This window comes from Tursiops truncatus, chromosome 5 (assembly GCF_011762595.2).
Source record: "Tursiops truncatus isolate mTurTru1 chromosome 5, mTurTru1.mat.Y, whole genome shotgun sequence".
NCBI classification, from domain to species: domain Eukaryota; kingdom Metazoa; phylum Chordata; class Mammalia; order Artiodactyla; family Delphinidae; genus Tursiops; species Tursiops truncatus.
Genome location: NC_047038.1, coordinates 72,672,935 through 72,686,857, shown reverse-complemented (window position 1 = coordinate 72,686,857; position 13,923 = coordinate 72,672,935). Strand labels below are relative to the sequence as shown.

The following is a 13,923-nucleotide window of genomic DNA, read 5'->3' as shown; positions in this document are numbered from 1 at the left end:
CAGAATTGTTTATATCGACAAAGCAATTTTCGTGACCTGGCTCCACATCGGTGTCAGAGACCATGTAAACTATATATTTCTTCTTAATGTTTTAATAGAAAAGAACCTGAGAGTACAAGTCCCAGGTGACTTCAGTATACGTGAACAAATCGAGATTGTATGAAAAACATACTCAATATAAGTGGATTCATTTAATATATTACAAACCCTTGAGCATATTGAATTTTAAGACAGTATCTTTCACAGCAATAGTAATAATAGTAACAACCACCACCACCACACAACTCCTCACATTTGCTTTATGTGCGTTATCTTGTTTAACCCTCAACCGCCCTGTGAGGTGGTCACTGTGTTACTTCCATCTCACAGATGAGAAAACAGAGGAAAAGAGAGGATTAGTTACATGCATGAGGTTATGCAACTAGCAAGCATTGTTTGTTCATTCAGTATTTGTTGAGTGTACCTGGCCCTATTCTAGGTAGTGGGGAATTAGCAATGAGTATAAAAAAATCTCTGCTTTCATAGAAGGACTTTATGTTTTCCATAAGGGAGCTAAACAAGAAACAGAGAAACATGGAAACATAGAATGAATCAGATGGTAATATGAATTATGCAGGACACTAAAACGGTGTGAGGGAGAAGGGTATGCTGGAGTAAGTTGCTGGGGTGGGCTGTCGTTACTCTTTTACACGGGTGGTGAGGGTGACATCTCAGCAGACATCTGAAGAGAGAGAGGGATGTTGGTAGGAAGAGCATTCCTGGCAAAGGAGGGAAAGAGGTCCCTGTGCTTGGAGTGCCTGCGGAGGCTCTAAGGGGCCATGGAGCTGCTGTGGGTGAAGGGAGAATGGTGGGATTTGAACTCAGATTTATCTGACCCCAGAACCCCTATTTTAACCATTACAGTAGTCTGATGGGGCAACCACAGCATTAGCTGATGTACTGTGATCTTGGAGACACTGTATTATTCTCATGGAAAAGAGGGCGGCAGTAGAGTTCTACTCTAGAGGTTCTGTACGTAGAGTTGAGAGTATAGAAGAAATCCCTGTGGCTTGCGGTGCTTTGGAGAATAAAAGTAGGGAATGATTGCAGACCGTAAATTTGGGAAACTGGGAGGAGTGTACCTCCCCTGCTCAAAATTCCTCAGTGGTTCTCCATTGCCTTCAGAGCTTTAGAGAAATTAAGTAACTCTCCCAAAGCCCCATAGCAAATAGACCTAGCTTTAAAAAGAATTTTTTTTTCTTATTGTAGTATAGTTGACTTATAATATTGTGTTAGTTTCAGATGTACAGCAAAGTAATTCAGTTATATATATATATTTTTTTCAGATTATTTTCCATTATAAGTTATTACAAGTTGTTGAATGTTGTTCCCTGTGCAATACATAAATCCTTGCTGCTTATCTATTTTATATATAGTGGTGTGTATCTGTTAATCCCATAGTCCTATTTTATCTCTCCCCCTCTTCCCTTTCCCCTTTGGTAACCATAAGTTTGTTTTCTATGTTTGTGGGTCTGTTTCTGTTTTGTAAATAGACTCATTTGTATTATTTTTTAGATTCCACTTATAAGTATAGACCTAGTTTTGAGTGATGATAAAGACTTTGTTCATGACTGCTGAACTATGCTACCCTTCTCAGAAAGTGAAATCAATCTCATGTTGATTGGCTGCTCATCACTTACAGACTGAAGTCAACAAGCCTTGGCAAGGAAGGCAGGGCCCTCCTAGAGTAGCTCCCACCGTCTCTTTTACACTTACTTCTACTGCCCCTCCCCTTCCACCTTAGCATGGAGCAACTTTGCTTACGTGTCTGTCTCTTCTTCCAGACAATAAATCATTGAAAGCTTTTGCCCTGTTTTGTTCTATATTCCAACCACGGAGAATAGGACTTGGCATGCAGTTACCTGCTCATTTAAATTAAACTTAGAATATTAATTTTAATATTAATGATGACAGTTTTGGTCAGATCAAAAGAAGTGGAATATGTTGAGCAGTGATGTTAGTTAATGCAGAAAAAATAGATAATAATAACCTTTCATTAGTAGTTGTTTTTATTATTGTCAGACATTAAACTCAGTCTGAAATACATCATTCCAAATCAAATTCAAATGTGAAAGATAAACCTTATTAGGTATAATTTTAGAGCTAAATGAATATCTTATTAGATACAACTTTTAAGATAAAACTTTTGAAAATGTATTAATTTTTAAACTATTGCTAACTGGATAGTAGGAGGTGTTTCTGGAGCTTTAAGTAGAGGAAAATGTCCTTAGAAAGGGAAAGAAGTCATCTTTGTTTCTTTGTACTCAGTTTTTAAAACGTTACTACAAATGTGTATACTTGGCTACATGCAGAGATCTTCCGGAAAGAACACTGTACTCATTTATAATGGGGATGTGGCACTTTGGGTGAGACAGAGGGCTGTTGGAGAAGTGAGCCCAGATGAGACCCTGCATAATGCCCTGCTTCGTGCTCTTATCAACGGTTAACTGTAAGGGCTTTGTCAGTAATGTCCTTCCAACCCAAGGCCCAAAGTGGGCTACTTAAGGCCATCGTTTCATAGCCTAATTCCTGATTGTCATTCACTAGGAAATCTACTTGTTAGGAATTCTGTTGAGTAATTTTTGAATAGAAATTCTCATTGCTGATTGCCTTCTGTTTCTCAGACAAGTACATTACCTGAAATTTATATGCTTGTAATCACTGATACATCATTTTTGGACATGTATTTAATTTTGGCTTACATAACATTTATATGTTACTCTAGCAATGTTCAGTTATACTCTGAAATACTTTTAAGTGCAAATTCTCAAAAAAAAATGTCATACCGTTTTCCCATACTTCTCATAGCACAGCATGCCCCCCCTTTTAGGTGGCTTGATTTTATTGTTTCCTTAATTTCTCAATATTTTGTGCTGATTAGAATGGGTGAGATGTTCTTTATTTAATCCTAATACTTAAAACTGTCAGTGGGAAGAACTACGTTAGTACTTAGAAAAAATGCTTAAGAAATTATTTTGCTCGCCGCCCTTTCCGTTATCCAGTAGAAATTTACCTAAAGCTCTTTCTGTGGTTTTATTGCAGTGACCCGGCAGCCAAAGCCCTGTGGGAAGCCTTATTGAACACCAAGCACAAAGAGGCAGTGATGGAAGTCCGGAGACATCTAGTGGAAGCAGCAAGCAGAGAAAACCTGCCAATCAAGATGAGTATGGGTAAGTTATCCACTTACCCACAGACAGTGACCGCCGGCTCTGAGGAAGCTCATTTAAGTCTGCTCTGATCTGTGGGCCGACCTAGCCAGCATGGCGTCTAGGTAAAAGTATTGAAGACGTTTGTAAACTGATGAAAGAGTGGGGAAGGAATTTATACACATGCCCTCGGGGCTCAACCTTGAGCTCTTTTCTTAGACTCAACTTTGGGAAGTCCAACAGAGTCCTTGCTTACAAGGCATCATGTTGTTAGTTATTTGATCTAGAACTCTCAGAATTGGTCTGAACTTCCTCCCCTTCATTCTGTCCCACTCCTACACCCCTGCCTCCACCTCCACACTTACTGTGCAGAAGTGATCGCTTATTAGTTTAGACTTGATGAATGAATGACTGTGCCGACAACTCAGTTGAGGAGATGGACACGTTCTGTCCCGGCCTCTCACCCTTAGAGTGGTCTGCCGATTGTCTGGTCACATCAGTGTTGCCCCTTCTTCACCACAGTATGAAATGCCTGATTTTTCTCACTTCCTTTTTTTTTCACATGGAGCTTTGTCCTTAGTATTAGAAAAATGGGGCTGCAAGGAATTTAAATTTTAAATGGCTTTTTTCTTTGGATTAAAATGTCAGAGAACTAATGTTTTTATTGGAGAAAAGGAATCTGGGGTTTTACCCTTTTTAAATTAAATAATTTTATTAGTATGGAAATATTTAGATATGGATATTGAATCTGGTTTTAATAGGTAGAATTTATTTCTGGAAACTTGTAAAAGTTTATTTCTCTATTTAAAAAATAAGGTTTCTCTTATAATCTGCTCTTAGGTATCCAATAAATATTAGTACATTTTACTAGATGGGTAAATTTTTCTTGTTGAGATTTCTCACCCAAATTCTTGATTCCTAACGAGTACAAAAAAAATCAAACTGTCAAGTTGAAATAGAAGAACAGAATTTTGGAAGTAAAAGAATGTGGATGAACCTAGAAGGAAAAAAGTTAGAGGGTCGTAATATGAACAAAAATCATAACTTTCAGTGTCTTAGGTGATTATATATGAGGGCTTTAAGGAACATGAAGGGTGATAAGAAAAGTGAAAATAACTAACATTTATTGAGCACGTATGATGTGCCAGGTTTTCTTCTAACTCTTTACATGTGTTATTTAATCTTCACTGTAATTCTGAGACGGGTGCTATGAGTATCCCATTTTTCAGATAAAGAAGCTGGAATAGAGAAAAATTAAGTTGCCCAAGCCCATACATCTGATAAGGAGTAGGACTGGAATTCAAATCTAGACATTCTAATGTGAGGGAATATGCTTTTTATTTATAAAATTATCCTAACTTCATACAACCAAGGCCAGAGTCCTACATGTTGTTTTGAAGTAGAAATAAAGTTGTTTCTTTGAGATCATCCTGGCATTCGACTATAATTCTTGTATCTTTCTCTCCTTCCTCCCTCCCTCCCCTCTTTCTTTCTTTCTTTTCTTTCTTTCTTTCTTCCTTCCTTCCTTCCTTCCTTTCATTTTTTCTTGGCTTTTCTTTCCACAGTTATAGGTACACATTAATAACATATGTTTACCTAAAATATTTCCTTATCTGTGAATATGTTGAAATAAGAACTAATTCATTCACATCATGAATAGAGAAAAGTAGGAATGCGCAAAGGGTCTGGGTGATAAGGTTAATTTATATTGCATTGCAGTGATAAAACCTTATGATGCTATCACAGAGCATAAATCAGTTTTTATTGCTCAATCAATGCAGGACTCTTGAAAGATCAAAACACTTTACATTTCTAAAGCTCTGTATCTTTTAAAAATAATCAGAGCCAGGAAAAAAAAAAAAAAGCGGGTAGCCCCATAAGGAATTCAATTTAAATATTTGAGTTTTCTGTCAACCAAAAAAATTTTAGATAAGATGGTTTGATTTATCCCCAAGCTCCAGACATGGGGGAGGGTGAGGAGAGGAAAAATAAAAAAGAAGGAAAGAATCAGACAATTGTTAGCCAACTTTGTTGTAAGAAGGACCAAAAAGATTGGCCCAAATCTTATTCTATCTGTGTGCCAACTATAATTTAGTAAAAGATAACACACTGTGGCTATGCATTTCTGCTTCATATCACGGGTCAGAATTTCTGGTGTGTCTCATTTCCATATACCAACAGATACATAACTGTGAACAGTAAGGAAAAGGGCTGGAATTTAAACATAATAAAACATTGATATTTGAAATCTGCTTATCATTAAAAAAAGAAAAATCATGCTCTGATATCCTAGATGGCTGGAATGCTTTTTCTAGCAGCATTGAAAGCTATGAAATGTACTTTAAACTATGCACTGTTCTCTCAACCCCTGCTGTAAATTCTACTGAAGTACACATTTTTTTGACTGTGATAGAGGCTTCTGGTATTTTTGAGACATTAAACAGATATTTTAATTCTAGATTGAAGACTTTTCTTATATTTAAATTCACTGGGAGGGATCCCATTATATAAAATTTCTCAGTAAAAGGTAAGTTAATATTAAAACATCATGAGCACCAAGAGAAATAATCATCATTCTCTTAGGGGAAAAAAGTTGAATTGCCAAAAGAAAGAAAAAAATTCATTTTATCATTTCACATATAAACATATGCCTTCTTTCCAAGAGATTGTTATTAAATTGTCAGTTAACTAAACATATATGTTCCAGAAAAGTGGTTTTTTAAAACATTGTAAACTGAATTGCATTTTTCCCACTGGCTTTTCATCATGGAAAATGTATTCTGAAAGTAAAAAACAAATGGACTCTAAGAAACCCATTTGTTTGGACCCAAAATGTTCACTCACAGAGTAAGATGCCCATCTCAATCTCTCCATTTACAGAGAATCTGTTCCTCTGGACTGACACTGTGGTTGGGGGATCTTCACCGGTTTTCCCATAGCTCTCTGCAGAGTGGCTATATTTAATGGCTGGCAGAAAGAGCCTATTAGGGCTAAAGTGAAACAGATCTCTTTATGACACTGTTCTTTGTTCTGCAGCCAGATTGTTTGAAAAAGTATTCTATGCTCAACGCCTGTTTCTTTATTATTTTCTTGCTTATTAATCTAGTGTAGTCTGGCTTCTGGTACTTTTTTGCTGACAAGTCCTCTGGGCTACTAAATATAAGGGCATTTTTCTCAGCCCTCATTCTTCTTCATTTCTTTGCGATATTCACTACCAGATTGTCACCACTTTCTTGTACATCTCTCTCTGTTTTCTGGGACTTCCGGCTCTCCTGATTGTGATGGAGTGCAAAGTCAGTTACACATCGAGGTGAATCACAGTTCTGCTACTTATTAGCCAAATTTCAATTTATTTATCCATAAAAATGGGGAAACTATTTCCTGGAATTTTGAAGGAGAAAGAAAGTTCTGAGCAGAGTGAAGTCAGACAAACTGGAATTGGTGTGCTGCAGTTATATTCTATCTGTGGGGAAATCTACGTGGGAAACTATATTATAAGAGGGTTGTAAAATCAAAACAAACAAATCAAATTAGATGATTTCCCCCTTTCTTTCTTGGAAATGTACCAATTCATTCTTTCCACTTAAGTTGTCTTTTTCTAGACTTTACGCTGAATATTTCCCTTTTGATAACGCATTCTTTCTTTAAGCGGAATTCTAAATAGTTTTTCCATTTTCAGCTTAGTTATTACCTCTTCCCTGACTCTGTTCACCCCCCAAATCACCTTGGCTGTATTTGGGATTCCCAAGCCTCAGTGGTCACACTTTTACAGGAAAATCTCTTGAGCTACGTTTCCAGAGGATAATCTGATCCATTGCGTTGTGAAGCTTCTGAATTCACTCTCCTTGTTTGGCAGCACTGGAGTGTTAGGTCCACATAATCACCATCAGTGTCTCTCTTCTAAATGAAATGTGATGAGTGTTTTCAACCATTTGTGAAAAGACTAGCCTTTAACCAACACATTTTCTAGCTCTGAGCCACTGACAAAGTTCTAGTTTGTTAATGTCCTTCCTAAAATGTGATGTCCAGCGCTGAGTAAAGATGTATTGTTCTTTGCCTCTTTTTGGACACCATACTTCTCTTAATGAAGCCCCAGATGAAATTAGTGATTTTTGCTTCCCACCAGTGCCACACCCACTATCATTTCCTACTTTTACGGCTTTGAAAAATAGCTTAAATCAAAACACTAAAATTTTATTCGATGTGTACTTTTTTCAGCATTATTGAGAGTACTCTGTTTCCTACTATTGGTATTGAGTTCATCCAGTTCTGTGTTTTGATCACATTTATATCTTTTGCCTTCATTGTGGAGAATTTTGTTTGGTATTAAGGGGAACATGTATGCATACACATCCATGTGTATGTGCGTGTGTGAACTGGGTGTGGAGATTGTGAAACTTTGCAAAATGGATAGGTTAAAACCTAATAAGACTAACGTACCATTTGATATATGGTAATTGATAAGAGATAAGAAAATCTGGATGCCTCATAGGGAACATGCACTGTTGAACTCTCACATATCCTTGTCTTCATGTATTAGCTCTTGCCGCAGTTTGGGGAATGAGGAAGGGAATTGACTTTTATTGGATAGCTACTTTGTTTCAGGCATTATAACAAGTTTACATAGTTTGTTTCATTTAATCCTCCCAGTAGTCTTGTCAGTTTGGTACTCTTCTCCCCCCTCCCCAGATCTCAACCCACCCTTCTGCTGTGCGGTGCTGGGGCTGGCGCTGGGCAGACCACATCCTGCTCTTCAGCTGGCTTCCTGGTGGGCTACACTGATGAGGGGTGCCAGAGGGAAACTGCAAGTCTGGAAGGGGAAGAAGCAACTTGCCTCTTTCCCCCTGCTGCCTGTGGATTTTGCTTCTGCTTGTCAGTGTCATGCCAGCAGCACTTCTTCACCGCGGCAGTGGCAGGTCCTTCCTGTGGGAGCAACTGAATCCAGTTTGCAGTTCTTCCAGTACTTGCAGAACCTGCTTCATGGCACCCCCTCCTCAGAGGCACCAACCTAGCCAAGTAGCACTCCGTTCTCAAGAGGTATAATTCCAGCCTCTGTGTTTCTTCCATCCTACTGGTGGTAGCTGCTTCCAACAGTTGCTGCCTGCATGATACGTTGGAGTTCTCGTTTACCTTTCAGTTACCCAGTTAACAATTCTGTATGTTAAATTTTCTCTGCTCAAATAACTGGTGTATTTTCTACCTTCTGCCTGGGCCCAGCCAGGATACAACCCGGGTCTGTCTGACTTCTGTATCAGGAATCAAACTGCTGGGGGTGGGGGGTGGGGAGCTGCTACAGAGCCACAGACACAGATATGGTTGTGCCATTCCTCTGTCTAAGACCATTTGATGGTTCCCCATTGCCTGAAGATAGTGTCCCAACTCCTTAGCATGCTATTTATAGAAATCTTTCTGACTTCTAGCCTCATGCTTCATCCATCCACTCAAATTGCTTTTCCTCCCTACTCCCCATTCCTCAGTAGGAACTTCTGTAGATCCAGGTCTTTGTTGTTTTCACCTGAAATATTCTCGTTTGATTGTCCCTCCAGGTTTCCTCCACCCTTCTCTACCTGTGCTTCTGGAGGCTAACCGTTATGGACTGCCTCAGCACGCTTTTCTGCCCTTGGCCTCTCAGTTCGGTTTGGCCAATGGGAGGCATGGGCAGGAGATTTAGAGGGTGGGGGGAGAGTATGGTTAGGGTATTGTTTGCCTGGCTTCATCCCTGCTAGGATGCAATTGGTTGCTTCCCTCTACCCTTCCCTTGTTAGTTTTCCTTAACACCCCTGATTTCCCTTAGCCTAACTTCTTAGGCATTCCTGTTGTTATGTTTGCCTTATTTTTCCTGTTAGAGTGCCATCTTTTTCCTGCTGGGACCTTGACTAATATAACCACTCACTTTACACTACGTGCTTGTGCACACACGCATGCACACACACACACAAACACTTTCCTGTCAAACCCACCTTATTTTTCATGATCTAGTACAAATGTCACTTTCTCTGTGGAACCATATCTAATTCCCCTTTAACCTTCTTCCTACACCCTCCTCAGCAAGCTGCATTGATTGCTCTGGCTTCTGAGGACCCACAGCTCTTTCTCTTATTTCTCTTAGTGCTCTGTCTTAGCACTTACCACAGTGCAAAATAGTTAAATGTGTGTGGATCCAAAACTTTGCTAGACAGTGTCCATTTCATATTCTCCATTGGCTGTTTGGCTTGGTATATAGTGTGTGGCTTAGTACTTGCTGCTTGAATGAATGGATTGCCTGATGCGTGTGAATGAGTAGTAGACGGACAATGTGTATTTCTACTTTCAGTTATATGCATTAATATTTCTATTTACAACTTTCCTTTATGATATTTCTTGTTCCTCCTGATATATTGTAGCATCTGATCATGTCTTCTTTCTTGATGCTCTTCCCTTGGTCTTCATGTCACTCTGCTCTTCTGGTTATCTTCCTCTTTCTGATAATTGTTTGATGCTTTTTTTCCTTAATTCTAGTTTCCTGGAAGACTATAGATATTTTTGTATCCCCTATTGTGCCTTGCACATGGATACTTGGTTAATAATTGCTACTGATCTTAAAGCCTGACCCTACTTCCCTCCTCCCTCCAAAAAAAGAATGCTCATTTCATCCTTCAGGCTTTTAAAATTCTCCCCCAACATTTTCTCCATCATATCTCGCATCCCCTGTCATTCTTTCTAAAAGATGACATCTTCTCTCCCTATCGGTACTGTTTTTGTTCATACTTCTATTATAGCAGTTACCACCAGACCCTGAGTAGTTGGGCCTGAGAATTCTTATCTGTGCTTCTTAGTATTGTCCACACCTAACACAAGACCTTGAAGTTACTATATACTCAGTAAGTGTTTATGGAATGAATAAATAAATTCTTGAATTAATACTGTCAGTTGGTATTTGTTATGTATTTATTTAATGGATTGCTTTTTCTATCTCCCTCCTATGGAATCCAAGAGTGACACTGATTTAGAACATCAGTTCTCAAAACTTTTTGGTCTCAGAATCCCTTTACATTGTTAAAAGCTATTGAGGGGAATTCCCTGGTGGTCCAGTGGTTAGGACTCGGCACTTTCACTGCTGGGGGCCCAGGTTCAATCCCTGGTCAGGGAACTAAGATCCTGCAAGCCATGTGGTGCGACCAAAAAAAAAAAAGCTATTGAGGTTCACAACAACCTATGAACAACAAAAAAAGAAACTATGTGGACACCAAGAGCTTTTGTTTATGTGGAGCATATCTATTTTTTTTTTAACGTCTTTATTGGGGTATAATTGCTTTACAATGGATGGAGTATATCTATTGATACATGTGAGACAGATAGAAAGAAAATATCACATCAGGAATTCAAGCAGGGAAAATTTTTAAAATATTTATTAATTAATATAAAAATATTATAATAAACCTATTACATGTTAATGTAACATATTTTTGTGAAAAATGACTATATTTTCTCAAATAAAATAATGTAAGGAAAAGAGTGGTACCACTTTACATTTTTGCACATCTCTAACGTCTGGCTTAATAGAAGACAGCTGTATTCTCATATCTGCTTCTTCATTCAATCTGTTGTGATACATTATTTTGGATAAAGTATATAAAGAAAAGCTGACCTTAAAAAGATACGTAGTTGAAAAAGGAAGGAGTATTTTAATAACTTTCCAGATATTCTTTGATACTACACCAGGTTTACAAGAGGTAATTTCTTACAGGTTAATGAGGAATATGAAACCATATTGCTGAATTTTCCATACTCTGGTACATTAAAACCCATTGGTGTCTCTTGCACTTTGAGTGGCTCTTTTTTTTTTTTTTTTTTTTTTTTTTTTTGCGGTATGCAGGCCTCTCACTGTTGTGGCCTCTCCCGTTGCGGAGCACAGGCTCTGGACGTGCAGGCTCAGCGGCCATGGCTCACAGGCCCCGCCGCTCCGCGGCATGTGGGATCTTCCCGGACCGGGGCACAAACCCGCGTCCCCTGCATCGGCAGGCGGACTCTCAACCACTGCACTACCAGAGAAGCCCTGAGTGGCTCTTTTATGCACATATTATTTTATAGCATTGTACATTATCACTTGAGCAATATTGGTTCTTTAAGTTATGCAGATTTTCGAAATGTTGACATATATTATACAATATAACAAAGCCACATTTGTCAATATCACCACTGATATCATTAGAAAATCTTTAAGTATTAGGAATGTAAAGATATAGGGGCAGATACAAGTTTTCCAAAATTATAATTTCACATGAAAACTTGAGTTTCGATATTGACAATACAAACTGTTAATTGTTTTCCTTGAAGTGACAGATTCACTTCATTTACTTGTTGGAAAAAATGTGTGAAGAACCATACTTTTTCAGTTGTCTTTTCGGTAAAAATTTTATGCCATTAAAACAGTGTGAACAGCGGTTCACAACTCAAGTAATCACATCAGTGCTTTTCCTTGAGGCAATGGTTGCACTGATACTTTGGTTGCCCCAGAAGTGCTTTTTGTATATTTCCCATTTCTCTACAGAAAATACTGATGTTTTCTTAAGGGTTGAGATTTGATAAAATTAGTAACATTTGATTTTTCATCATAGCCATTCTGAAAGTGAAACTGACTACTCGTATAATTTGGTACCACTGCCTTGATTGGTGCTAAGGCACTGGCACTTTTACCCACCACTGTTATTGTACCGTCAATGCAAACACAGGATAGTAACAAAATCAAGTAGCATCTTTGTATTAGTATGAAAATTGTTCTGACTTTTCTGACTACCTGAAAGTGCCTCAAGGACCCAGGGGTCCATGGAACACCTTCGAGAACCATTATTTAAAAGAGTATCATATTCTCTGGGGTCCAAGATTAGCACAGTTTTCTAGAGGTCATTGGAATCAGTAGAAGGGGGAAAACTCATTGAAATTTTTTCTATACATTATCCAGATTTAGCCATAATAGACAATTGTTCTCATTCATTTAAAAGGTATTTATTATGTGTTCATAGTATATAATTAGGTCCTTGTAGGGGATAGGAAACATGAAAAAATACTGTCTTATTTTCAAATGAACAAGTTAATTAACTTTTCTGATCTGTTTTCCTGTCTTCAAAATGGGGATTCTATTGTCTGCTAACCCGACAATTAGATGAGATGATTTATTATGTAACATATAAATGTTTGTGAAATTCAGCATGTTCTGTAAAAGGAGGATATAGCATGATAAAATTATTTACTGCCTCCTGGGCAGATAAAAGACATTATAAAAAATAATGACCAATGGTCATACAATTGCATATGAAGAGTATTCTACCAGATTTAGGGGTGGAATTACATTGCCTGTATGATTGCTTCCTGATCATCTTAGTTGGAAAACATGTGACTAGAGTAATGATTTCCAGAAGTGAAAGTGGAGATTGGGGTTTTAGTTACCTAGTGATTATGTTGGAGCCTAAGTAGTGAATTTCTAAAGGAAATATAACGTAAGGGTGATCATCCAGGAAAAGAAAGTAGAATGAGTGAGAGGAGGGTTGAAGGCAGAGTCGTAAGGAACACATCCATTTAGGGGCGTGAAGAAGAAGAGGATCTAGAGAAAGAGACAGAAAGAGTTTTTATTGAATTAATGATTAATAGTGCCCGAAAGCCTTAAGGTCACTAAGCACATATTTCTTTCTTACACTTCATCACCTAAAACAGAACCTGAATTGCCTCTGTTTCTCTGTTTCCCCATCCACAAAATGGGAATCTGAATTTCTAATATCCCATCTTCAAGCATCTGCCCTCTGGCTCTATATTTTTAACTTTAATTGGTGCATCTTTTTCTTCATTTTTTTCTCCTCCTCCTCTTATTAATCTTTATATTTTCTCAACAGAAGGGATCCTCAACATATGAGAATATGGGCTAGGAGTTCAAAAACCCCAAGGGAAGCTCCATTGCTGTGGGGTGGGAGTTGCTTTACTTGGAGGCTATTCTTTCCAAGTCAGGGTAGACCCACCAAGGAAAGGCTGCTTACCTGGCAGGCTGGTAATCTGCCCCTTAGATAACAGGGGTAATCTGTCTGTTCCTTTCTGTGCTCTCTGCTGAGTTTATAAACACTGATGCAGTGTTTAACTTAGCCTCAGGAAGGCTGCATTTCCAAAGAAAGCCAAACCCTAAGTGTTTCTGGTGGATTTATATTTCACTGTTTTTGTAAAAATTTCAGGGAGAGCTGTTTATTTTCTATTTGTGACCTATGGTCTTGCAGCAGTTATACTTTATTCTGTACTATCCTGAAAACATATCTTGCAATAGATTTCTCAATTTTGGATCCATTTGATTGAATTGATTCATATAATTAAAATGATCTTTTCACATTACTTTCTTCTGTCTTTGTAATACTACAGAGCTCAAAAATTTGTGTAACAAGAAACATATACTGTTTAAAGGATATCCTAGGAAATCCTTCTTCAGTATTCATAGTGTTAAAAAAATGGACATCAATTCCCAGCTGGGTTTTATCCAAGTTTCACTATACAGATGGCTGTATATACTGCCCTTCAAATCCCTACGGGAGAAGATTTATACTGTCTTCCCTCTTCCCCCCCTTAATAACCTGTTTCAATGCCTAATAGTCATCACGATCGTGGAATTTTTTTCTCATGTCTGACTTAAGTTTCTCCACCTGCGTGTTAACCATATTTCTTTGTCCTTTGACCTCAGTAGAGGTGGGAAACCGACAGTTATTATTACTCTTATATTTCTTTT

The 13,923-nt window shown here is 38.1% G+C and overlaps 1 protein-coding gene and 1 non-coding gene across 6 annotated transcripts in view; both read left to right on the top strand.

Annotated features, from left to right (window-relative positions):
- SCFD2 (sec1 family domain containing 2) overlaps positions 1-13,923 on the top strand; it is a 411,837-nt gene that overhangs the window by 44,335 nt on the left and 353,579 nt on the right. For all 5 annotated transcript variants that reach the window (XM_033857009.2, XM_019928178.3, XM_033857010.2 and 2 more), the window contains exon 3: positions 3,082-3,209. In XM_033857009.2, coding sequence (XP_033712900.1) covers positions 3,082-3,209 — 128 coding nt within the window. The remainder of the gene's footprint in view (positions 1-3,081; positions 3,210-13,923) is intronic.
- On the top strand, positions 10,242-10,314 carry TRNAE-UUC (transfer RNA glutamic acid (anticodon UUC)). Its single transcript has one exon. It is a non-coding gene; the product is annotated as a tRNA-Glu (tRNA).